Consider the following 26,673-nt stretch of genomic DNA (forward strand, 5'->3'; position numbering starts at 1 on the left):
GTTTGATCACCAGCCTGGGAACTTCCACATGCCACAGGTGCAGCCCCCCCCCCCAAAAAAAAAACAATTAAAAATCCTTGTCCAAACCTCCCTGCTTCTACCTTCTTTAAGCTACATATAGCATCTGATAGTCGAGACTAGAAGATGAATCAGAATTGTTGAAGCAATTTAGCCTCTAATTTACTTTTCCACAAGAACATAGTGGTACCTCCTTCATCTTCATTTTATTTTCCCTCTAAGGTTTACAACAAGAGAATCACTTGAAGATCCGAGTAGAGCCTGGCTTATTTGAGTGGACAAAATGGGTGGCCGGGAACACATTACCTGCATGGATCCCTCCATCCGAGCTAGCTGCAGCCAACCTGAGCGTTGATACAACCTACAGGTAACCCTCTGAAGCCGCTGTTTCCGGAGGTCCCCATGGAAGTACCCTTCTACACAGGCCAGGCTGACTAAGGAGAGGAAGGGCCAGATGTAGCCCATAGGCAGTTGTCTATTTTGGAGGAGGACAAGCTTTAAAAAAAGACAGCTGCAGAAAGCCAGCATTCCCTGTATTTGGCATCGGAGTGGAATATGTCTCCCCCCATCATACGCACGCACGCGATATCAATTTCAGTGAACAGTCATACCACTTTGTATGCCAAGAACACACACCAGCTAACGGTAGTGCAGTTCAGAAGCTTGTTTGGAAATAAGGGATAGGATGGTGTCTTGCCTTGGATTTCAGTTTTAATTTTTCAAAGCATTTTTAATTGTCTTCATTCACTACTGCCATAAACCCCAGGATGGAGGCAAGCCACTTTCATATATCAGAGAGTTTGGTGGCCTATTGAAAGTTACACTTGTCGTGGACACATAGGACAATAAGAGTAACAATAACCCTTATGGATCATTTTCTGCATGTCAAGCAGAAAACTGTATGGTTTGCTTTATGATAGTCTCTTGCTTGTTCCATTAGGCCAGACTATTATTAAAAAGAAGTGTTTGTGGATTGTACCATAGTTACATTAACCATCAGAAATCCACTTGGGCATTTGTAAAATGTCTTTGAGGAAGGACATATTCACAAACATTATCGTGGGGAATTAAGTTCATATTTCTTAGGACGGAATTTGAAACCAGTGACCTATATAAATAGGACTTTCTTCCTTGTGATATTCCTTGATCTTTCATTTCAAAAACCTACCCAAACCTCAAATGAAGCAATATGAATTTCTGGCTAAGGTAGGAGAAAATGTTTTGATTTCCATGGTCATTTTTGGCTCCACAAATAAGATCTCAGATAACCCCACTGATTGATATTTGCTCCTTCTTGCCTTAAAGGAACTAGCATTCCTCAGAAATAAGAATCAATCAGTCAGATCCCCTACTGAAATAAATTGCATGTTGTTCTATCCACTCAGTGGCCACGGTCTTTATGTTCCCTGGGGAAACGGCAATACATTGTCCCCATGCAAACAGCCATCGTCCCTCTGGCCTGGGAAGAGAGCGAGTTACTAATGACCTTCCTCACGTGCCACCGGCTCCCCTCAGGCCAACTGTGTCTTCAGATCCCCCCTGAAGTGCATCATACAGTTCCTCCCAGTCTTACTTATAAAGCTCTCCAGAATCTTTCTACCTGAGCTGTTCAGAGCACACACAGACCACCCAGCCCATCAGTTGTGCTAAACAGAAGGATGAATGCCAGGAACCTGGGGGTCAGGACCCCGTCCCTATTCTAGGCTTTGTTTTCCTCTGTTAAAAAAAAAAAAATCCAAAATTCAGTTCAACCATTTTGTATTTGAGGAGGAAAAAAAAAAAAAAAGATTGACTCCAGTTTTATACAGCAGTTGTGAAAGTCACCATCAAGCATGTGAGAGACATATAGCCCCCAGAGTCAAATTCCCTCTGAAACTAATTATGCCAAGTGAGCAGGCCTTTTGAAGCAAGTAGTGGGGCCCATATGATTGAAGAAACATGGTGTGGAAACAACCTAAATGCCCATAGACTGATGAATAGATTAATAAGATGTGGTATATATACACAATTGAATACTACTCAGCCATAAAAAGGGATGAAATAATGCCACTTGCAGCAACATAGATGCAACCAGAGAGTCTCATGCTAAGCAAGTCAGAAAGACAAGTACTGTATAATATCACTTACATGTGGAATCTAAAATATAACACGAAGGAACCTATCTGCAGAACAGAAATAATCTCACAGACAAAAAGAACAGACTTGGTTGTGGTTGCCAAGGGGAGGGGACTGGGTGAGGGATGGGGTGGGAGGATGGGGTTAGCACATGTAAGCTATTGCACATGGAGCGGATAATAACAAGGTCCTACTGCATAATATGGAGAACCATATTCAATGTCCTATGATAAACCATGATGGCAAAGAATTTTTTTTTTTTTTTTGCCTTTTTGCCATTTCTTGGGCCGCTCCCCATGACATATGGAGGTTCCCAGGCTCGGGTCAAATTGGAGCTGTAGCTGCCGGCCTATGCCAGAGTTACAGCAACACGGGATCCGAGCCATGTCTACAACCTACACCACAGCTCACCACAACGCGAGATCCTTAACCCACTGAGCAAGGCCAAGGATCGAACCCACAACTTCATGGTTCCTAGTCGTATTCGTTAACCACTGAGCCACCACAGGAACTCCGGCAAAGAATATTTTTTAAAAGAATGTATATAGATGTGTATAACTGAATCCCTTTTCTGTACAGCAGAAATTAACACAACCTTGTAAATCAACTATACTTCAATTTAAAAAATAAAAAAGAAAAGAAACATGGTAATGGGCAGAGGGGCAGCAGCCGATAGCCGGCGTATTATAGGTCAAGCAAGCACTGCTTATAGATCCCTGTCACCTTGAATAGGAGGGAGGCAGGACTGAAAGGTGGCTGCTGACTAATATACACGCGTCATCCACAGGCAACAAGACCCAGCCTGGGGCCTGGGTGTGGAAAGCAGCCCTGGTGGAGCTGGGCGGGAAGGAGCAAGGCAGAAAAAAACAAAATACACACCAGTTGGTTGGATGGGGCTTCAGAGCAGAGCCCTGAGAGGGAGGAAGGGAAAGGGGAGGAGGCGGGTGGCACTGCAGCTGGGGTATTAGAGGGGCAACAAATCCAACTTTTGTGTAGGAGTCAGGGCAGAAGTTGGCTCTAGAGCCTAGACCAAAGCAGGCTGGGAGTTGGAGGGTGCACCGGGGAGAGCACTGTTCCAAGGATACTGCCTGAGTACCCAGAGCTTTGGGTTCCAGGTCTAGTTGGTGGCTGGAGGCCCACTTGAGTCTGAGAACCACACAGACTCAACCGTACACATGGGTCCTGCAGGTGTGGTCAGAAGCATGATGGATGCTTCCAACAGGAGTGAGAGAAGTTTGACTGTCCCACCCACACTGGGACAGTCAAACTGTTTTCTGTTCAAACAAGAAAGCCATTCACAGGTTCAACTTCAAAGCAAGAACTGATCAGGAGGAACTGGATCCCAGCACCTGCTAGTTCTCCACGTATACAAGTCTTGTTCTTTACAGTGTGGTTTCGCCCTTACAGTGACTCCCTGGGCCATACAAAGAGGCCTTTTGTCACAGTGTGTGGGGGGTTCCTGGAAGACCAGGTGATGTAAATGGTAATGGAACTGGATGAGAAGTGGGGATGGGAAGAAACAGTTTGCTCCAGAACAACGAGGCCCGTCCCTAACGAGCAGTGATTCATGTCTCTCCCTAGCCCCTGGAGTGTTAGGAGATTCAGAAGGTTGTTTCCTAGGAGAAGTATGCTTGCTGAGAGAATTTTACTTAGATGAAGGCAGGATTCCCTCAAACGCAACAGCATCCTTCCTCTCTGGACAGTAAACCCAAGTGCACAGATAGGCTGCCTCAAGGAGGACACTGTCAAAAGCCATCCAAAGTGGAGGATAACTTTATAGGTGTTCATTGCAGATCCAAGTTCAAATCCAAGCTTTAAGCTTTTGATGTAAGCAAAAGCAAGTCATCTGTAGCCTTTCTGAGCCTCAGTTTTGTCATCCTTAAACTCAGGATTTGAAAAAGGGTTTGACAGCATACATACTAAAATTGGAATGACACAGGGAAGATTAGCATGGCCCCTCTGCAAGGATGACATACAAATTCATGAAGCATTCTGTATTTTTTTTTTTGTCTTTTTGCCTTTTCTAGGGCCACACTTGCAGCATGTGGAGGTCCCCAGGCTAGGGGTCTAATCCGAGCTATAGCTGCCGGCCTACACCACAGCAACAGCCACAGCAACTCGGGATCCAAGCCTCGTCTGCGACCTACACCACAGCTCACAGTAATACCAGATCCTTAACCCACTGAGCGAGGTTAGGGATCAAACCTGCAACCTCATGGCCCCTAGTCAGATTCGTTAACCACTGAGCCATGACGGGAACTCCTGTATTTTTAAATAATATTAAAAAAGAATGTATATGTATGACTGAATCACTTTGCTATATAGCAGAAATTGGCACAACATTGTAAATCAATTATACTTTAAAAAATAATTAAAAGGCATTGCTCAGAAGGCTATATTCCAGGAAAGCAAGTAGGATGCTTTGCACAGAGCCTGACACATGGGAACCTCTCAGTAAATCTTAGCAGCAGCAGCGGCAGCAGCAGCAATGTAATCTGCTGAAGATGCCATGTGAATTTACTTTGAGAACTCACTAGCATCTCCGTGCACTAAATAGCAACAATGAAAGCCAAAATAAGAAAAGCTATGATATAGCTGTATTCAAAAACAAGATAAACATCTCGTAGACCAGAAAACTAAATAGTAAAGGAAGGCAGAAACAGAAGTGACTAAGATTAAAGACATTCAGGGTCACCATGATGGGAAGGCTTTGATGTGGTCATCCTCTTAGGTGCTTTTGTACACTGGGTCATAATGACCACTTACAGCACTAGCCTGCTCATCTCAACCACACGCTGAGAGCTCCTCAAACAGAGGAATGGGCTTCTCCTAGTGCCAGGTATTGTGGTCTGTGTTCAAACTAAGAGAGAAAGAAAAGGAAAAAACCCGTGACGATCTTTTTAGCTCACAACTCCAATAGCCCTAAAATCTACTCTTTACAACTCTCCAACTCATTTCATGAGGCCAGCATCACCCTGACTCTAAAGCCAGATAAGAATACTATGAGAAAAGAGAACTACAGACCAGTATTCTCAACAAAAACATTAGCAAACCAAATTCAGTAGCATGTCAAAAGGATCATACGCCACGATCAAATGGGATTTATCCTTGGGAGGCAAGGATGGTTCAACATACAAAAATCAGTAAATGTGATATACTACATTAGTAGAATAAAAGATAAAAATTATATGATCTTCTCAGTAGATGCAGAAAAAGCATTTGACAAAATACACCATCCTTTCATGATAAAAATATTCAACAGAAAAAGCATTTGACAAAATACACCATCCTTTCATGATAAAGATATTCAACATCATAAAGGCTGTATACAGCAAGCCCATAGCTAACATTGTGCCGAGTGGTGAAATGTTGAAAGCTTTTCCTCTAAGATCAGGAACAAGAGAAGGATGCCTACTCTTACCATGGTACTGGAAGTCCTAGCCAGGGCAATTGAGCAAGATAAAGAAATAAAAGGCATCCAAATTGGAAAGGCAGAACTAAAACTGACTTTGTTTGCAGATGATATGATCTTATATAGAGACAATCTGAAAGACTCTACCATAGAACTGTCAGAATTAATCAACAAATTCAGCAAAGTCACAGCATACAAAATCAACATAAAAAAAAAAATCAGTTGTGGGAGTTTCCGTCGTGGCTCAGTGGTTAACGAATCCGACTAGGAACCATGAGGTTGCGGGTTCAATCCCTGGCCTCACTTAGTGGGTTAAGGATCCAGCATTGCCGTGAGCTGTGGTGTAGGTCGCAGATGCGGCTCAGATCCTGCGTTGCTGTGGCTCTGGCGTAGGCCAGCAGCAACAGCTCCAATTCGATCCCTAGCCTGGGAACCTCCATATGCTGAGGGATCGGCCCTAGAAAAGACAAAACAAACAAATAAATAAATCAGTTGTGTTCTTATACACTAACTATGAGCCATCTGAAAAAGAAATAAAACAATCCCATTCACAATAGCATCAAAAACAATAAAATATTTAGGAATAAATTTAACCAAAGAAGTAAAAGATCTATATACTGAAAACTATAATATTTATTTATTTATTTGGTCAAGCTCATGGCATGTAGAAATTCCTGTGCCAGGGATGGAACCTGCATGACAGCAGTAACCAGAGCCACAGTAGTGACAATGCTGGATCCTTAACCCATTGTGCCACCAGGGAACTCCAAAGACTATAAAACTTTGATGAAAAAAAATTGAAGAAGAAGACACAAATGGAAAGATGTTCTATGCTCATGGGTCAGAAGAATTAATATTAAAATGTCCATACTATCCAAAGCCATCTATAGATCATATGTAATTCCTATCAAAATTCCAATGGAACTTTTCCACAGAAATGGAATAGTCCTAAAATGTGCATGGAACCACAAAAGACAAATCTAAGAAAGTAAACCTGACAAAAAACAACAAAACTGGAGGCATTACATTTCCTGATTTCAAGTTATACTAATCAAAATAGTATGGTACTGCCATAAAAAATAAACACACAGGAGTTCCTCTGTGGCTCAGCAGATTAAGAACCTGACTAGTATCCATGAGGATGTGGGTTCAATCCCTGGCCTTGCTTAATGGGTTAAGGATCCAGTGTTGCTGCAAGCTGTGGCATAGGTCAAAGACATGGCTTGGATCTGGCATTGCTGTGGCTATGGCATAGGCTGGCTGCTGCAGCTCCAATTCGACCCCTGTCCTGGGAAATTCTATATGCCTCAGGTGCAGCCCTAAAAAGAAAAAAATGAAAACAGGTACACAGACCAATGGAACAGAATTGAGAGCCCAGAAATAAACCCTCAAATATACAGTCAAGTAATATTTGACAAGAGAGCCAAGAATATGCAATGGGGAAAGGTAGACTTCAATAAATCCTGTTGGGAAAACTGGATAACCATGCAGAAGAACAAAATTCAACCCCTATCTTACACCACTCTCAAAAATTGGATTAACGACTTAAAGAAAGAAACCATAAAACTCCTAGAAGAAAACATAAGGGGAAAAGCTCCTTGACATTGATCTTGGCAGTGATTTTTTTTTTTAGATATGACAACTAAAGCACAAGTAATAAAAAGCAGAATTACTAAGTAGGACTACATCAAACTAAAAACCTCCTACAAAGCAAACAATCAACAAAATGAAAAGGCAACCTACAGAATAGGAGAAAATACTTGCAAATCATATCTCTTATAAGAGACTAATATTTAAAATATATGAAGAACTCATGCAACTCAATAGTTTAAAAAAATCCAATTTAAAAAGAGGAGCTGGATTTTTCTTTTTTTCCAAAGAAGATGGTGCTCATCACTAATCCTCAGGGAAATGCAAATCAAAACAACAATGAGGTGGCCCCCCCACACTGTTAGAATGGCTGTCATCAAGAAGACAAGGGGTATCAAGTGTTGGCCAGGATGTGCAGCAAAGGCAACCCTCCTACCCTGTCGTGGGAATGTAAATTGGTGCAGCCCCTATGGAAAACGGTAGTGGAGGTTCCTCAAAAAATTAAAAATAGAACTACCATGTGATCCAGCAATCCCACTTCTGGGGTTTATCCAGAGGAAATGAAAATAGGATCTCCCAAAGATAGCACCACATCACTTATATGTGGAATCTTAAAAAGCCAAACTTGGAGAAAGACAGCAGAGCAGCGTGGACACCCACCAACAGACCAGGGACCATGAGGAGGGGGAAATGGGGAGAGATCGGTCAAAGACTACTAACTTACAGTTAACTAAGATGACTGCGTTCTGGGGATCTAAAATACAGCATTGTGATGATAGTTAACCACACTGCACTTGAAAGCTGCTAAGAGAGTAGAGCTTAAATGTTCCCACCACGAAAAAGAAATGGTAATTATGTGACATGATAGAGGTCCCAGAGCTAGCTAAGGCTATAGTGAGAATCATTTTCCAATGTTTAAATGTACAAATCAATAAATTGTATACCTTAAACTTATACCATGTTATACATCAATTACATTCCAATAAAACTGGGGGGAAAATTAAGTAAAACCTATTTTTACTGCTTATCCTATGTAACCCTACGACAGAGAGGCTTGGGAGATCTCTGGCCATCTGAATAGATAAAGACATCTAACCTCTGCTTGGCTTCTTATTTATACGACCTAGGACTGATGGACAGTCAAATTAGGAACTGCTTATGAGTTCATCCGGAAAGAGAAGCCTGCACCGAATGTTTCATTTTTCAGTTGGTCACTCTGGCACCAGGCACACATGGCCTTTATTTCTATATCTGCACATTTCAACCCCACTTCTATATACAGCTGAAATATTCTTCTCTATACATACTCTGTCCTTTCTGGGGGAAATGGATAAACAGAAATATGGGAATTTAGAAAGGTCTTGAGATACAATTTAGAGTAATATCAATTGCTTTGTCTTGGGATCAAAATGTTTTCATTGCCTTTGTTCGTTTTTCTCTTGCAGACCTCACATTCCAGTCAGCAAATTAGTGGTTTCAGAATCCTATGACACCTATATCAGCAGGAGTTTCCAAGTAACAAAAGAAATAATAAGCGAATGTAAAAGTAAAGGTGGGTATTATTTTGGACACCATCCTTAAATATGTGATCATTTCTCTCTCCATCAGTTAATAGGCTACTCGAGATGTTTCAATGTACTTTGGCAAACTCACTTCATAGGAAAAGAAAAATATTTCCAGACTCTCTTATTCTTTCATGTTAAGTTTGTACTATTTTCTCAAGTGTCCAAAATGGTGGATATTCCATGGTTGATGCTTACTATATGAAGTCATATTATATATCTTGCACAATAATTTATCTAGTACTCTGTGAAGGAGGCTCTCTATTGCAATATCCAGAAGGTCTCTAGCATAACACTGTCTTGCCTCTAATTTGATCTAGAAGCATGGACACCCCACACAAAAACACACCGACGCAAATACGTACACTGTCACTGCTATCACCAGCCAAGAGCAGTGTTTTCTAAGACTCAAAGCTGCTGTTGAATTTTATAATCATTGAACTCAAATATTTAATGATATGTGGGGCTATAATTTTTTTAGTGAAAAAGGCAGATGAGAAAAGAATATGCACATTCCCATCCCCCCCTCCCCCACGTAAAATACTTATCTTCCTAGAGCAAAGGCTGGATTGACATGCACCAGAATGTTAACAGTGGGCAGCTCTGGTCAGCAGCCTTATGGCTGTTTCCCATCTCTCAGTTGTCACGCAGAAGCCACCCCCATGGCAGTGGTACCACCCACCCCATCATCACCCCCATGGCAGTGGTACCACCCACCCCCACTATGAAGATACTCCGTGTGTTCCATTAACTAGAAAGCCTCAAGTGCTCAGAGCTCCACAGCAGCAAGGTCAAAAACTCTTAGAAGAAATAGCAGAGAGCCTTGTAAACATTGAGCAGTTTTGCATTTTTATTGAAGTGGTGGTCACAAAGAGCTACATATATGATTGACTGGGGTAAACCTGGTGAAATGTGAATAAGCTATGTGGGTTGTAGCATTCATTGCCTAGTTCTGATAGTGCACCTTAGGCAAGATGTTACTATTGGAGGAGCCTGCATGAAGGGTGCATGGCACCTCCCTGGTGTGTGTGTGTGTGTATACTATGTATATTAATATACACATACACACACATATATGTATACACATATTATGTAATATATGGTATATATAAAATATGCATAATGTATAAAATGTGATTTGCAACCTCCTGTGAATCTAATCGCCTTAAGATTAAAAGTGTTTTTTGCTGTTGTTGTTATCTTTTGTCTTTTTAGGGCCACACCCATGGCCTATGGAGGTTCCCAGGCTAGGGGCCTAATCGGAGCCACAGCTGCCGGCCTACGCCACAGCCACAGCCATGCCAGATCCGAGCGGCATCTGCTACCTACACCACAGCTCACGGCACCACCAGATCCTTAACCCACTGAGCAAGACCAGGGATCAAACGTGAGTCCTCATGGATACTAGCTGGGTTTGTTAACCACTGAGCCATGATGGGAACTCCCAAAGTGTTTTGTTTTTTAAAATAAGATGAGGCTATCTTAACGATACAAAGCATTTTCAAAATGTTGCTTGGCCAAATAGTCTTCATCTTGAGAATGTTTGCCCCTCCCTGGAACACTGGGCTCGAGCACTTAGAAGGTTTACATGGGTCTGCATAGAAGCAGTCTCCCCAGTCTTGCTTTTTTGCCTCCAGGAAATAATATCCTGATTGTGGCCCATGCATCTTCCCTTGAGGCGTGTACCTGCCAACTTCAGGGCCTGTCACCTCAGAACTCCAAGGACTTTGTACAAATGGTCCGAAAGGTAATTCCTACTTGCACTTCAGGGGCCTGCAATGCCTTACGGTTTTAGAACAGTTCTGTGCTGGCTGGAAGCAAAGTTCTTTGGAGCATGTGTCGACTCTGAGCTGGGAAGACACATTTATTGGTTCACTTAACCAAGATGTATTGAGTGGGACTCTCTTTAAGGCACTTCATCAGGCCTTGGGTAAGATGGGGGGGAAAAAAAAAAAGAAAAGATGTATTTGAGCTAGTTTTAGCTTCTGGGAGCTCAAATGGAGGAAAGAGAATCATAAGCAGACTGTCTGAATTTCCCTGAGAGACCATGGATTGGATAAAGAGGGGTGCATGGGCCAGCACGCAGCATCTGAGAGCTTAGCTGGAGGAGAGGTCCTGGCTGGTAGGCCACAGGAAGCCGTGATTCAAAACGATCAGGCTGAAAGGCAAACCCAAGGCAGTGAGACAGAAAGCCCGCCGCTGACCGACACATCTGGATCGCCCCCGCTCCAGCCTGTGGGAGAGGTTTTCCTGTCAGCCATCCTCCCACACACTTCCCTCCAGGCTGAATTCCATGCTTCCTTTATCTGTCCCCGAAGAACCTGGTTCAGATTCAATTGCAATTCCTTTCTCATTTGTGAAAAACTAATTTCTGTGTCTGTCCTTCCCATTAGCCTGTAAGCTGCTTGAGGGCAGAGATTTTTTTTTTTTTTTTTTGGTCTTATTTATAAAGGCAGCTCCGGACACCCACTCAAATGTGTTTTGAAATGCCATGACTACTGAAGTCAGGAAGGGCACAGCTTCAGCTTTGAATGTTAGGTACTCGTGCCCCAATAAATAAATAAATAAAGCAAGAGAAAACAATTTTTTTAAATTGAATAATCTTTCCCATTGTCCAAGTATGATTTCTGAAATGTCTGAGCTGGGTTTTTAGCATGACTTTCAATTCGGAATTAATTCCTAGTACCCTAGCTTTATAGATGATGTCTTTTCTTTTCCTCCCATGCTATTAAGAAACAAATCTATAAACAATTACTTAATTGCACTAGGAGAGCTCACCATTTAATGAATCCTTCTGAAGAATTCTCTTGGATTGCAAATACTCTTCCTTATAAATTACCAGTTTTATCCATTTCATTTGCTTTACTGATTTTTTCAGAAGGGATGCTTGCCTACAAAGCCCCTATACGTTCCTTTGATTATCCCTTTGTCTAAATAAAAGTTAAAGCATTAACCCTCTGTTTCCGATTTTCCCTTTCTTTCCTATCTTACTTCAGATCCCATACTTGGGGTTTTGTTCCTGTGAAGAATTAGGAGAAACTGGAATTTGGCAGCTGACAGACCCACCTATTCTTCCTCTTACCCATGGACCAACTGGGGGCTTCAACTGGAGAGAGACCTTGCTGCAAGAATAAACCGCAAGAGTGAACAAAAAGAAAAGGCTTGAGAAAGGATTTGGGAGAAGTGTCGGCTTTGGGAGAAGTGTCTTTTTGTGTGTTTAGTAACAGTGGGAAAGTCTGCACCACATCCTAAGTGGACAGCTCAGAATAATTTAGCATATTTCCTTTCAAGCTTTACCGTTCTTAGGATGAGTCTGTGTCGAGGAAAGAAAGACTTGATTCAGGGATAAAATTCATCCTCTCTGGACTCTTGCCTAGCAAACAAGGCTTTCTAGAATTATCATCCTACATCCGGGCACCTGCGACAGCAAAGCATGTTCTCCCCCTTCCAGCTATGCTGGCTAAAGAGCCTGAGTCCTCCCCAAGGGGGCTGCCAGCCCACTCCGAGGAAGGATGCAGGAGGAGGGATGTGGGAAGAAGGATGCAGGAAGAAGGATGTGAGAGAATCCAGCAGGAGGGACACCAAGCTGCGGGTTCAGTGATGGGATTTTCTTTCGAATTCCGAGCTCCAGTTAAAGCCAAGCTGAGGAGTTCTTTTAAGGTTATTAGGAAACATGTCCCCACACGGGTTTGTCCTTAGGTTTCCCATCAATTTCTACCCTCAGTATGACCCACACACCAGTGCTGCTGGCCCAAGACGTCTGCTCAAGGCCTCTAACCTTCGCCCTGGTCCCGCCACATCACATTTTCTCTAGAGCAGCTGACTGCAGCTTTTTGCTATGGTCCTACCCCCTTGCTTCTATCTGTGAAATGGGGAGGCAAAGCATTTTTTTGCTCTCCAAGGCACTTTTGGATACTCAGGAGGAAGATAAATGTGTGACGTGTTCAATCATAGGAGCGAAGAACTTGCACACTATCAAGTGACTTGGGGTTCTCCGTGTTGTAGCCTAACGAGCCACAGCACTTCGAAATCTCCGTGACTTGCTTGTCTTTGCCCCGCGCGTCTAGACCATGTGAACTGGTCAAGGATGTTGACATTTTCAAAAGATGTGTGCTACATACATCATTTGAGTCAGCAAGAAGCTCATTCTTGTGCAATATGGACATCTTTACAAACCACACCAAGGGTCAGGTCATTGTACGCTCACAGTATATGTCAATCATAACAGAACGTCCGCAAATGCATCAGTCACGGCCAGGGATATAAAACGGAGTCAGGGAACTAACTTAAATGATGACAGTCACAACTGCACTGCTCCTTGTGCTGTTGTTTTTATTCGTTTGTTTTTCTATGATAATTTAAAATACACAGGTAGGGCTGCTTAAGCAAAGTAGAGAGACCCACATCCTGGGATATCTCATCACACTTGCTTCCTGAATTTAGAGGGAGTTTATTTAAAAGAAAAATACATGACAATCAAGCCAAAACATCAGTTATCAATGTCTAGTTCATTGTGGGCCTAGCTGACTGCTGTGGGCAGCAGACGATGGTCTGGTATGACAGCGTTCACTGTAGACTGTATGCGCAAAATGAGGGCCCAGCATTTAAAGGGAACATTCATATGAAACAAGTCAATATATATTGTAGCATTAAATAACTTTAAAACCCAAGTGCATAAAACGCATGGTATATAAAAATAGATCTAGGCTATTAGAAACTAGAATTTGATGATCCTTGAAAAGAAGAGGAAGTGAGAGGATTCTGGCTTTGTATGTTAATCAGCAAGAGGGTTACTGCTGCTGCTGTTGTTGCGAAGTCACTTAGAGAAGCATATCATGAATTCTGCATTTTAAGAAATCTTGATTTCTTCCAGCATTGCACAAACACCGATCCAGCTTCTGGGTCTAGAAATAACTCTGTGCTGACATTACTGATTAATGTGAAAGTTTTCATCTTAAAATAGAGGGGGGAAGGGGGGGCGGAGAATGCTCACATTAAAGACTTTAAGAGGAAAGTCACCTCATGGCCAATGTAATGTTGCTGCCAGGCATTCCGTCATCTGTAATGAGGTGAATGCACTATAATCAGACCTATAATATTTATTAGATTCTCTACAAATTCTCCTGGACTTTCAGTGCTCAGCATAATGCTTGAACATCTCATATTCACTTGAAAACTGGAGCCGCATGTGCTGGGCAGGGTCTATATGTGTGTAAAACACATTTCAGAATAGGTCATCTTCTCCCTCCCTCTCACTGGTCTTAGGTGTGACGACCTGGCCCCTTGGTTTAGATGGGCTATGGTCCTAAGTCCAATATAGACAGAGCCTTAAGCTATCATTTACAGGAGCAAAGGAAGGCAGAGATCAGAAGTAATTTTCTAAGTAATTTAGGTGGACAACCCTAAGACAGTTTATTTCTCTGCTTTAATGATCCAGATTGATCAGAATAGCCTGAATGATTTGAATTCTCATTAAATTCTCTTTTCACATTTACCTATTTGACGAACCAAACATGGACTCCAACTGAGAAATTCTTTGGAAATCATGTTGAATCTATGTGTAATAAAAGGAGCAGACAGCTGTATTACATGATTTTCTATCCATCTAAAGATTCTAAGTGGCTATTACAACTCGTGAAGTTTAGGCTGGTTCTTTTTGATCTGAGGCTGATGTGTGTTCACAGGTGTTTTGAGGGGCTAGAAGGAAGGTGGGAGAGGAGGAAGGAGGAAGCAAGGAAGAGAATGTCAAGAAAGAACCAAATGGTTTCTGGTAGAGAGGATTTTTTTTTTTTTTTAAGTGTAGACAGTTATCTGAAATAAACTGAGATGAAATTAACTACAGGATTTAATCTGGGATTAAAAATCTGACACCGTCTGCTGCTTATACAAGTGCACCACATCAACCCACTAATGGCCCAGCATTATTCACAGATAGACTTTGGTTTCAGTGATTTCAAAATGCCGCATCTATTCCTCTCCAGACTAGAATAATTGGCCCATCTTAATGCACAGGCTGGGGGATTCATTTTCCCAGGCTCTCTTCTCCATCACTGCCTTGGTAGCTAGGAGCTTATTGCTTCACCCCAGCAAGGAGTTCAGAATACAGTGTTTTCCATTACATTTAGATTCATAGAATCTGAATGGCTGATTAAATGGCCATCTGATGGCCTGAAAGAGGGGAGGGGGTATTTTTCACCCTGTATTGAAAGGCTTAGAGGAGTTTCTAGTTTTTATTTTAATTATACTTTAACCAAAGAATTATTTTAAAGTAACCTTATATTTGAAAGACGATTTTGCAAAAAAGAAAAAAAGAAAAAAAAATATCCTCTGGAGCGATGTCAGTCTGGTAAATTGTTCTTGATGATTTTCTTGCATTTTAGGCCAATGTGGTCCTTTTCCTATCAGCGGTATTTGGAATGTATACAGATTGTCATCCACTTGTTGCTTAGCATTACCATAAATGTATCTTTTCCACTCAACTAGCTGCGTTCGTCGTACATGAAGTCTCTTAGTTCTATGAGCTAGTGTCACTGGGAACTAACTGAAGAACTACTGTCAGAGAAGTTCCTATCTCCTGGCCTTTGTAGAAAGACGTCCCTGCGTGGTAAAAAGGGAGGCTTTCCTTGTAACCTAGGCACGCTGCAACGCCAGTGTTTAATTTAGAAGCCGTGATGAATTGCTCTTTTGAATTTACTCTAAGTCATGCGTGTGTTAGAATACAGATGAACCTCCTTTAATTTTCACAGGCACGGTCACAAACTGTACTGTGTCTGCACCAACTTCTCAGATAATGAGGCGCAGGGTTATTTGCATTTAAATTGTGGTCCTGCCCACGTGTGAGAACTCGGAGCCACCAGTGGGGCTGCCTTGCCGGGAGGGAGGAGACGGGCGGAGGAGCGTGGGGAAAAGAGTGATTGGCTATCTATTTGGGTCAGTGTTCATTTTACGAAGGTGATGGGGGGATAGTTTGTTAGGTGATGGCAGAGGCTTTTTGTGTTTAAACAAGGGATTACAATTGGATTGGCTTCTTTTCAACCCTTCAACATACTGAATTTTCCTAGGGTGGTGACTAGCTCTAATGAAAATTCAAGGGAAGGGGAAAAATGGCCTCTACATGCAGAGGACGTAACCTGATTTTTTAAAAACATACAATATTACATTCAGTGTGTGTAGGCTTAAAATGATGATGAATAATCAAACTTAATATACATCGGTTCTTACAAATGTTTTACACCGTACCCTGTAGCTGCCATTACTCACACAGAAATTGGAATTTTTGTAGCTGCTCAATTTCTTGGACTCTGTACAGGATACATATATACGTACAATGGGACATATGTACTGGTTCTTCCTTTGACTGCCACTCAGGAGAGGAACACCATCCTGAAGCATTTTGGTTACCCTTACACCATTCTAAACCTGCTGTTTGGGGAAATATATTAGTTCCTTTCTCATTTATAAAGCTGTTGTATCATTAGTTTTCTATGTGATTCAGATGTATTTATTTGGTGAAAGGGGCTTGTAATTATAACATAGGAAACCACGCCTAACTGTATTGCCAAATTCCTTGTAAACTACCTGTGGCGTCTGTGCTTTCTGGGCTGCGTGCTCTTCCTCTTGATACAGCGACGGCACCATTGTAATTAGTTCATTCCATTCCATGAGCATCTCCCTTTAAGTGGTTCCTAGATGGTTTAATAAAGAGAAACTGTGTTCTCAGTGGATGCAGAGCGATCTCATATTACATTCTGAGTGGTCTTTACCCCTGTCCTGTCGTTGCACGTTACTGTGGTCATCGTTATTTTGTGAATGTCCAGGAAGAGTGGGGTTCTTCCCTCAGGGGGCCAGAGGAGCACTTGCCACTGATGGAAATGAGAAGATGCTTCAGCAGCACCGTAGGTCTCTGGTCCCTTCTGGTGGGGCAGCTCTCTGAACCGTCCAGGCTGGAGAGGTGAAAACCCACCCACGAGTGAAAGAGCAAGCTCCAAAATGCTTCCTCTGCCCCACGTGCCAGCCTTTCTCCCTTACCACCACCCACTGACCAGATAGGAAGGATGCATGAAGAATTTGGGTGAGAGAGGGCAATTCCAGCTCAAACTGGGTTCCACACTACCAAAAATCATACACGCCCCCCTCCCTTTTTCTTTTTAGGGCCACCCCTGTGGGATATGGAAGTTTCCAGGCTAGGGGTCAAATTGGAGCTGCACCTGCCAGCCTACACCACAGCCACAGCAACACCAGATCCGAGTCACATCTACAGCCTACATGACAGCTCATAGTAATACTGGATCCCTAACCTACTGAGAGAGGCCAGGGATCAAACCCACATCCTCATGGGCACAAGTCAGGTTCTTAACCTACTGAGCCACAATGGGAACTCCTAGACCCCATTTTTGAAGTAATGATATGTTAAGCTAATAGGTTTTAAAATAAGCCATGTATGCCCAGAACACGAACACAGGTTTTCATCGGTACAATTGGCCCCAACTCTGCCAGGGTTTACTTTCTGAGGAAACCTAACAGCTAATGCTCATATATGACAAATGACCAAGCTATGGTTAGCCTGGTGGCTGGTTCTCGGCTGTTCTCTGCTTGACAGATTCTCAAACTCATTTTGCCTTTTGTGATATATGCAAAGGCTGCCTGCACATCCAAAAAAAAAGTGGATCATTGTGCTTTGGATTTGTTTAAGCTTCAGTAAGCAAAAAAAGGTCTCCTTTTTTTTTTTTTTGTGAAAGTTGCTTGAGGAGCAAAAAACAGCCATCCTTAGGAAGAAACAAAATACGTCATTTTGCCCAAAATAAACATGTAAAACCCAGATGGCTTGCTCCTGGCCATGAAAGGATGCCAAGGTTTATGTAGCTTGTTGGTTGTCATTGCATCGCTAGGATAATCCAGAAAGCCTAGGTATCTCGGGAGAGGAGCTTGGCATTATATCAGAGAAGCCTAATTCCAGAGTCAGATAAAGCCGAGTTATGATCCTGGCTCAGCTGCTTGCTAGTTTCCTTAGTCTCACATCATCTGTAACAGTGGGCACAGAATGATTTTCTGTAGCATGCTTGTGAGTATCAAGTGGGATAATATAAGATGCCTAATATCACAGGCTAATAATAAAAAGATACTAGGTGCTAAAAATAATTGCTCTTGCTAAGGCCCAGATAAAACCACACATTTAGCCATTCCCCTTGTCTGTGGGGACTACCAGGAGCAGGGAATAAAGAAGGAATTTATGCATACTGGCATTGCTTTACTATTTTTCGCATAAGTTGTAGGAAGAAGAAAAAGGTAAGAGTGCATGTGTTGGTTGAATTCTGTGATTTGTCTACTGCCTTAATGCTTTTATCACCGTCCTTCGTATAACTGTTTACAGCTTTAAATACACATTCCCAGGAATTCCCACTATAGCGAAATGGGATCCAACCTTGTTTCTGAGCGCTGGGATGCAGGTTCCATCCCCAGCCTGGCACAGTGGGTTAAAGGACCTGGCATTGCAACTGCAGCTCAGATCAGATCCCTGGCCCAGGAATTCCATATGCCCTGGGGAGGCAAAAAAAGACCAAAACAAAACAAAATGGAACAACCAAAACACATTCTCATTTGATCCTCATAACAACTTTTGAAAGCAAGGAGCTCAGATGTTATTAACTCATTGTTCGAGAATGTAAGACATTAAGATACTGAGGCCATGGGTTTATCCTTCACGCTACAACACTAACTGAAATGCTACATTCCTAGCAGGTGGCAGGCTGGAGCTACAGGGACAAATCAAAAAGCAAGGTCCCGCTTTGGTGGAATTGGGAGATTGAATGATTACATAAGTAAACAAGATAATTACAGAGGTTGATCAAAGTTGTTTAGGAAAAAAAAAAAAACCTGGATTATAGGATAGAGGGTACATTTGGAAGGGGTGTGGGGCAAGGGATGCAACTGTATTTTTTATTTATTTTTTAAGGCTGCACCTGTGGCATATAGAAGTTCCTGGCCCAGGGGTCGAATCAGAGTTGCAGTGACCAGCCTATGCCACAGCCATAGCAACGCCAGACCAGTAACCCACTGAGTGAGGCCAGGGATCGAACCCACATCTTCACAGAGACAATGTTGGATCCTTAAGCTGCTGAGCCACATCAGGAACTCCACAAGGGGTGCAACTTTAGACAGGCTGGTCAGCTTCGGTGCTCTTGAGCCATAGCAGTTAAACCAGCAGTTGAGCTGAGTGGAAGCAGGTCATGGTGAGGAGCTGAGTGGGGTGCTGGGGAGACAGAATGCGTGCCAAAGCCCCCAAGTGGGAAGGAGCTAAGGGTTGGAACAGAAAGGGTGGGGGGCTAAACCCTCATGAGCATGGCAGAAAGTGGGGGAAACGAGGCTGGAGAGAAAGGCAGACCCCTAAACACGGGGTCCTGAACACCAGGTCTCAGCAAGTTATCACCCACTGGCAGAATCTGGCCCACAGCCTGTGTTGGTCTGGCCCACCAGCTAAGAATGTTTTTATAATTTTAAATGCCTGAAAAACATCAAAAGAAGACTATTATTTCAGGACACAGCTCAGTAATTATAGGAAATCCAGAGTCTCTAATAAAGCTTCATTGGCACACAGCCAGGCTCGCCATGACCATCTTGCCTCCAGCTGTGCCTCCGATACAAAGGCAGGGGTGAGAACAAGAGCACAGAAGACCTGCAAAGCCCGAAATATTCACTACTTAGTGCTTTATAGAAAAAGTTTGCCCATCTCTATTGTCGGCCATGGTGAAATATTTGGATTTTGTTTGGATTTTTGTGGCAGAGTCCAGCCTAGAAACCATTCCCACAGCCTAACAAATGAATGGATCAGTGGTGTCCAGTAGCTGGCAAAGCAACAGCCAGCATTTAGTGAGGGCTTATCCCTACCAGGCACTCCTCTAAGTACTTTACCTGTGTAAATTTCTTGCATCTTCTCAACAATTATTATTCCCAGCTGACAAAAGAGGAAACTGAGTCTTAGATTCAACAACCTGCCCAAGGTCACCTGGCTGGATTTCTTGGAGCTGAATTCCAGCCATGTCAGCCTGGCTCCAGAGCCTGGACTAATAGTTTGAAAATTTTTTTTTTTATAGAAGTTTTTAAGACCTTCCAGAACAGAACAGAACACTGAGGCACAAGGGGAGACCTGGGTTCCTTGTTTGTACATGAAGGCCCCTCCCACCCCCCAGAGGGGGTGTGTCAGTCATCCTGGGAGAATTGTGAGCCAAGACTTGAAGCTGCAATTGCTGCCCTGAGGTCCATTTCCTTCTGAAATCAGCTCTTACATGGGCTCTGTTTTCAGAATGACCTGTTTGATTATAGGAAGTTTCAGAACGAAGCCTGAAGAACAAAAGCTTAGGGGGCCCTTTCCTTTTCCAGCACATCTAACCTATTGCGGTTCCTATGGGGACAAAATGCTGCTCCAGCCACCTGAAATCTAAGGATGTATGGAGCACATGCCACCATGCTGGGCACATTGGAGAGTGTGCTGGATTCGTACCTCCCCTTATGCTGTAATGACCCTCCCCATTTGACAGATGAAGACGTGGCTGCCAGGAGACAAGGCATCTCCTCGGGGCCCAAGTGACAAGCCTGGGTCTGTCCGCCTCCCACCCCTTACTCATCCCACTAAGTTTTGCTGCCCATAGGCAGCCTTTATCTCACTCAGTACCTAGTAACCAGAGGCTGCTGCTCTGGTTTGGAAACTCCCCAACCCCTCTGTGTAGGTCTATAGCAGTGCTCAGAGAATCCCAACATGGTGTGAACTGGCCGGCCTGCATCTGCTGGGAAATGCAGGCTGGGCCACCTCTTGTGCTGGCTTTGGGAAAGGCCACAGAGGTTTCACAGGAGCTGTGAAAGGTTAAGAAGAACGTTTAGGCACCTCTTGTCCTTGCAGCAAAAACCCCAGGGGCTTCTACACATGGGGAAATCCCCTATTTTTCTGACCCTTAAAACAGTCCATCCTTCACCTACTTACTAGATCTCCTCTTCAGAATTTTTTCCCCTCGACAATCTAGGATGACCAGGGGCGTGATGTTTATTTCTCTAAAATCTGTCCCATCACCACCACCCCAACAAATGCTACTCCTGTGAGTACGAAAACATACCATGGGGACTTCATGAAATGGGGAGCAGAGTGACAAATCGGCTATCAGCAGTGAGACCTTTCACATACAAGGGGGTCAGTAGACACTTTTCCATTAGAAAATATGTAGAAGGTCACTCCCTGACCACTACTCTCCAACCTCATCTTTCCCCTCCATTCGCTAAGCAGCCACAATCTGCTGCCCTCCCCTGCTGAGCTCCTCCGTGGGCTGCAGGCTGAAGTGAAGGCGATGAGAGTAGGAAGGACCATGCAAACCACAAGGGCATGTCACCCAAAGCCGGCCTTGCAGCATTTCTCCCACGGACCATTTGTCATCTGGGTCCAGTGGACTATTGTGACATTTCTCAAGGCTTGCAAACAGTTGACAGCACATCTGTGGGGGAATAAGATACACTCATTATCTCCCAGAGGGTAATTTAAAGCAAGATCTTGAATGCTCTGAAAAAAATTATAAGACAAGCAGCCTTTTAGGCTCTGAAAAAAAGGGCCCTGTTTCCATCTCAGATGGAGAGTTCATTATTGTTCATTCACTCACTCATTTGACAACCTGTTTCAGGTGCTGTTGTGGGTCAGTTTCCCTGGGAAAAGGATGCAGAGACAGAGATTTGTGTGTAGGAACTGATAGCCATGCTCTCAGGAAAACACTTGTGATGGGACAGAAAGAGAAGCTGAATGGGGATGCTGTCATAACAAAGACCTCAGCTAATTCTGACCCCAAGGGGAGCTCTGGAGCTGGGCCATTTCCCTTCACAGTTACTCTACCTGGGGGCAAGGATACAGGGCCTTTCAACTCCTCTTGGGGGTCCCATGGAGGAGGTGTGACTTGGGTAAAATGCTTCTCCCCACTCAGGGTAATTCTCAGAGAGGGACCCAACTAACCAGCCTCCCAGAGATGGAGGGAGAATCTGGGTAGAATACCTGAGTGTACATCACAGGTGTCAATTAAGGACAAGCATTTACTATTTTTTTTTTTTTTGCCTTTTCTAGGGCCGCTCCCACGGCATATGGAGGTTCCCAGGCTAGGGGTCTAATTGGGGCTGTAGCCACCAGCCTACACCACAGCCACAGCAACGTGGGATCCAAGCCACGTCTGCTGCCTACACCACAGCTCACAGCAACGCCAGATCCATAATCCACTGAGCGAGGCCAGGGATCGAACAAGCAACTTCATGGTTCCTAGGCGGATTAGTGGATCACTGCGCCACGACAGGAACTCCCAGAGCAAGCATTTACTTTAACCACTCTTACTAATTTTTCTCTGAAATGGATTACCACAAGAAGCTGATGTGGGAACATAGAAAGTTCCCCATATATTTAAAGTTTCACTACAACTGATGCAATTTAATAAACAATTATTTAACACTATCCTATAGCAAACAACCCAGAAGTCCCTCTAAAGTGAATGGGCAAACAAACTGTGGTAAATTCATATCATGAACTACCACCCAAGCATAGAAAGGAATGAACTCATGACACAAGAAACTCAAAATAATCATGCCACATAAGAACAGTGACAGTAAGCAGATCAGTGGTTGCTTGAAGAGGGGAGATGGAAAGGGATGGGAGAGAGGGTTACAACAGGCAGGAGAAAATTTGGGGGGTGATGGATATTTTCAATATTTTGATTGTGATGCTTTCATGGGTATATGTAAATATCAAAATTTATCAAATTGTATATTTTAAATATGTACAGTTCATTATGTCAATTATATCAATAAAGCTATTTTAAAATAACTATGGTCTTCAGACTAAACTACAAAGCTACAGTAATCAAAACTGTATGGTACTGTCACAAAAACAGACACATGGATCTATGAAACAGGATAGAAAGCCCAGAAATAAACCCAAACACTTATTGTCAATTAAGTACAAAAAAGAAGGCAAGAATATACAAAGGAGAAAAGACAGTCAATAAATGATGCTGGGAAAACTGGGCAATTGCATGTAAAAGAATGAAATTAGAATATTCTCTGACATTACATACAAAAATAAACTCAAAATGGATTAAAGACCTAAATGTAAGAGCAGATAATATAAAACTCCTAGAGGAGAACATAGGGAAAAATAAATTGTAGCAATATTTTTTTGATCCATCTTCTAAAGTAATGGAAATAAAAGGAAAAAATAAACAAATGTGATCTAATTAAAATTAAAAGATTTTTCACAGCAAAGGAAAGCATAAACAAAATGAGCAGACAATCTACAGACTGGGAAAAATATTTGCAAATGATGTGACAAACAAGGGATTGTTTTCCAAACTATACAAACAACTCATATAACTCAGTACCAAAAAAAAAAAAAAAAAAAACCCAGAGTTCCCGTCGTGGCTCAGCAGAAACAAATCTAACTAGTATCCAGGTTCGATCCCTGGCCTCCTTCAAGGGTCTGGTGTTGCTGTGGCTGTGGTGCAGGCCGGCAGCTGCAGCTCTCATTCGACCCCTAGCCTGGGAACTTCCATAAGCCGCATGAAAAAAAGGTCAAAAAACCAGAAGACCTAAAGAGACCTTTCTTCAAAGAAGACATACAGATGGCTAACAGGCACATGAAAAGATGCTCAACATTGCTAACTGTTAGAAAAATGCAAATCAAAACTATGAGATTTCATCTCACCCTCACACCAGTCAGAATGACACCATCAAAAAATCTACAAACAATAAATACTGGAGAGGGTGTGGAGAAAAGGGAACACTTCTACACTGTTGGTGGGAATGAAAATTAATGTAGCCATTATGGAGAACAGCATGGAATTTCCTTAAAAAGTAAAAATATAGTTACCATATAATCCTGCAATCCCACTCCTGGGCATATATCTGGGAAAGACGAAAAGTATAATTCAAAAAGATACATGCACCCCAATGTTCATAGCAGCACTGTTTACAATGGCCAAAACTTAGAAGCAACCTAAATGTCCATTGATAGATGAATGGATAAAGAAAATACGGGGTGTGTGAGTATGTTTGTGTGTGTGTGTGTGTGTGTATACACATTTCTTAGCCATAAAAAAGAATGAAATAATGCCACTTGCAGCAACATGAATGAACCTAGAAATTATCATACTAAGTGAAGTCAGGGAGAGAAAGATAAACATTACACGACATCACTTACCTGTGGAATCTAAAAAATGATACAAATGAACTTATTCGTAAACCAGCAATAGATTCACAGACATAGAAAACAAAGTTATGGTCAGTTACCAAAGGGGAAAGGTGGGGAGAGAGAAATTAGAAGATTGAGATTAACAGACATACATTACTACATATAAAATAGATAAGAAGTAAGGTCTTACTCTATAGCAGGGAACTATAGTCAATATCTTGTAAAAACCCTTATAGGTAAAGAATCTGAAAAGGAATATGCGTGTGTGTGTATAACTAAATTACTTTGCTGTACACCAGAAACTAACACAACATTGTAAATCAACTATACCTCAATTAAAAAAAAATAGGAGTTCCCTTTGTGGCTCAGTAGCAATGAACCTGACTAGTATCCATGAGGATGTGGGTTCTATCCCTGACCTCACTCAGTGGGTTAAGGATCCAGAATTGCCATGAGCTGTGGTATAGGTCACAGATGCAGCTTGGATCCAATATTGCTATGACTGCGGCGTGGGCCAGCAGGTGCAGCTCCAACTAGACACCTAGTCTGGGAATTTCCATATGCTGCAAGTGTGGCCCTAAAAAAAAGGAATAAAAAATCAATAAGCTATCCCATGAGGAGTCAGTGCCAGCCTTCAGGAACACTCAAGTAAAAAAGAAACAAACTCTTCTTTCAGGGCACCAACAAAAAAAGATAAGCAAGGAAGGCTAGCAAGGAAGACACATGGATACTCAACTAAATATAATAGAAATCAGAAAAAGAAACTATCAAGGGGGCAAAGAAAAGTGGAGAACGGATTTTTTCTTTTCAGGGAAGCTAGAGGATAGTAAGAGTTAACTCAAAGAGTATTGACTACACATCCTTCAATTCTCACATCAGCCATCTGAGTAGGTGCTGACATTCTACCCATTTCACAGGTGAGAAAACTGAGGCTTAGATTTGGGAAAGACTGGTTCCAGAGTCCAAATCACTAGTTACTATTCCTCTCTGAGAAGTGCTGAATGGATCTGGGCCTCAGGAGACAAATAAAATCTCCCCAGAGAGAGAAGGCCATTTCAGGTGGAGAAGGCAGTGTGAACAAGGACTATAAAAATGTGCTGTGTGCTTGAAATATGACAAGAACTGTCTATGAGTATATTGGGGGGAATGGTGGGAAAGGGGGTTGAAGTGTAGATTAGGGCCAGGGTGTGAATGGCCTTGAATGATCAGCTGGTGAGTTTGCTCCATCAGTTTTGGGCAAAAGGCAACCACTAAAAGCTATTGAGGAAAATCAAACACATATAGGATTTGGGTTTTAGAAGAGAATGAGAAAGTCTACCTGTCTACAGTGAAATGAACACCTGGCAAATTTCACATGAATCCATTCTCAAACAAGAGGCCATTTGATTTTCAGATATTGGACTAAAACCACATTAAATCAATAGAATTGGGACAAACTACACTGTAAATTTAGGTTTCAACCTCAGAACATCTTATTCCCTGGTCACCTGAGTTCTGGTACTTCTACCTGCTTCTCCACATTTAACCAAATAGAAAACTATAGAAACCATGATTAGAAAAGAAAGAAGCAAAGTGACCCTTCTCCTGGCCTTGAATTTAGTTCAGACCAGGTCCAAGATTTTTTTTCCCCACTTGTTTAAAATGAGAATTCCCATGATGGCACTTTTAGTTTTGTTTCTTAAAAAAGTTATTTTTCTTTTTACCTCCTCATACATTCGAGTTAGGCGACAAGCTCAAGATCTTGAAAATCAACCAATAACTAAGTCTAGACATGTTTCTGGCTTTATGGTGGCACATCTGACACTACTGTATCCAGAGGAAAGAGAAAAAGTAAAGCCTTTTCATCCTGTGCTTAGAAAGGAAGCATTATAAAATTCTACAAGGACATGGAAACAACCCAAATGTCCATCACGGACTATTGGATTAGGAAGATGTGGTATATATACACAATGGAATACTACTCAGCCACAAAAAAGAATGACATAATGCCATTTGCAGCAATATGGATGGAAATAGAGACCCTCATACTGAGTGAAATAAGTCAGAAAGAGAAAAACAAATACCATATTATATCACCTATAACTGGAATCTAACATACAGCACAAATGAATGTTTCCACAGAAAAGAAAATCATAGACTTAGAGAATAGACTTGTGGCTGCCCGGGGGAGAGGGAGGGAGTGGGAGGGATCGGGAGCTTGGAGTTAACGGATGCAAACTATTGCTCTTGGAATGGATTTACAATGAGATCCTTCTGTGTAGCATTGAGAACTGTGTCTAGATACTTATATTGCAACACAACAATGGGAGGAAAAAGTATGTATATGTGTATGTGTAACTTCGTCCCCATGCTGTACAGAGGAAAACAATAAAATAAAATAAAATAAAATAAAATAAAATAAATAAGTAGCAGAAACTCTAAAAAAGAAAAGAAAATTCTACAAGGAATAGCATTCTTCTAATTGAAAATGTGAGAAAATTCTAGAAGGAATATCACTCTTCTAGGTGAAAACAAACGTGAGAAACTACTAACTAGCCATGGTCAATTCACCTTCCAAGGGAGACCCAAAGACACCTTAAGTCCTCTTTCCTTGCACTTTCCTACAGGGGAATAAACCACGTGGCCACTCTAGAGACAGGACAAGGTGTTAGCGGGAACATCAAATGCTAAGACAGCCATGGAGCCTTCAATATAAAAACTGGAAGCTCCTGAAAGGATTGTTATGGGGAGAAGAAATCAGGTCAAATATTCAAAAGTCTTGGTTTGTATTCTCAGTT

General features: G+C 42.3%; 1 protein-coding gene and 1 non-coding gene across 4 annotated transcripts in view; both read left to right on the plus strand.

Moving 5' to 3' along the window:
- Positions 1 to 16,441, plus strand: part of UBASH3B (ubiquitin associated and SH3 domain containing B) — a 144,837-nt gene extending 128,396 nt beyond the window's left edge. For 2 of the 3 annotated variants that reach the window (XM_047753717.1, XM_047753716.1), the window contains exons 11-14: positions 241 to 385; positions 8,581 to 8,687; positions 10,335 to 10,444; positions 11,694 to 16,441. In XM_047753717.1, the coding sequence (XP_047609673.1) occupies positions 241 to 385; positions 8,581 to 8,687; positions 10,335 to 10,444; positions 11,694 to 11,831 (500 nt within the window). In that variant the 3' untranslated portion in view covers positions 11,832 to 16,441. The remainder of the gene's footprint in view (positions 1 to 240; positions 386 to 8,580; positions 8,688 to 10,334; positions 10,445 to 11,693) is intronic. The other variant, XM_047753718.1, reaches the window with a different exon arrangement.
- On the plus strand, positions 4,033 to 4,135 carry LOC125112327 (U6 spliceosomal RNA). Its single transcript, XR_007131120.1, has one exon. It is a non-coding gene; the product is annotated as a U6 spliceosomal RNA (small nuclear RNA).
- Positions 16,442 to 26,673: the final 10,232 nt, after the last annotated feature.

The sequence above is a fragment of the Phacochoerus africanus genome, chromosome 11, assembly GCF_016906955.1.
Source record: "Phacochoerus africanus isolate WHEZ1 chromosome 11, ROS_Pafr_v1, whole genome shotgun sequence".
Lineage (NCBI taxonomy): Eukaryota > Metazoa > Chordata > Mammalia > Artiodactyla > Suidae > Phacochoerus > Phacochoerus africanus.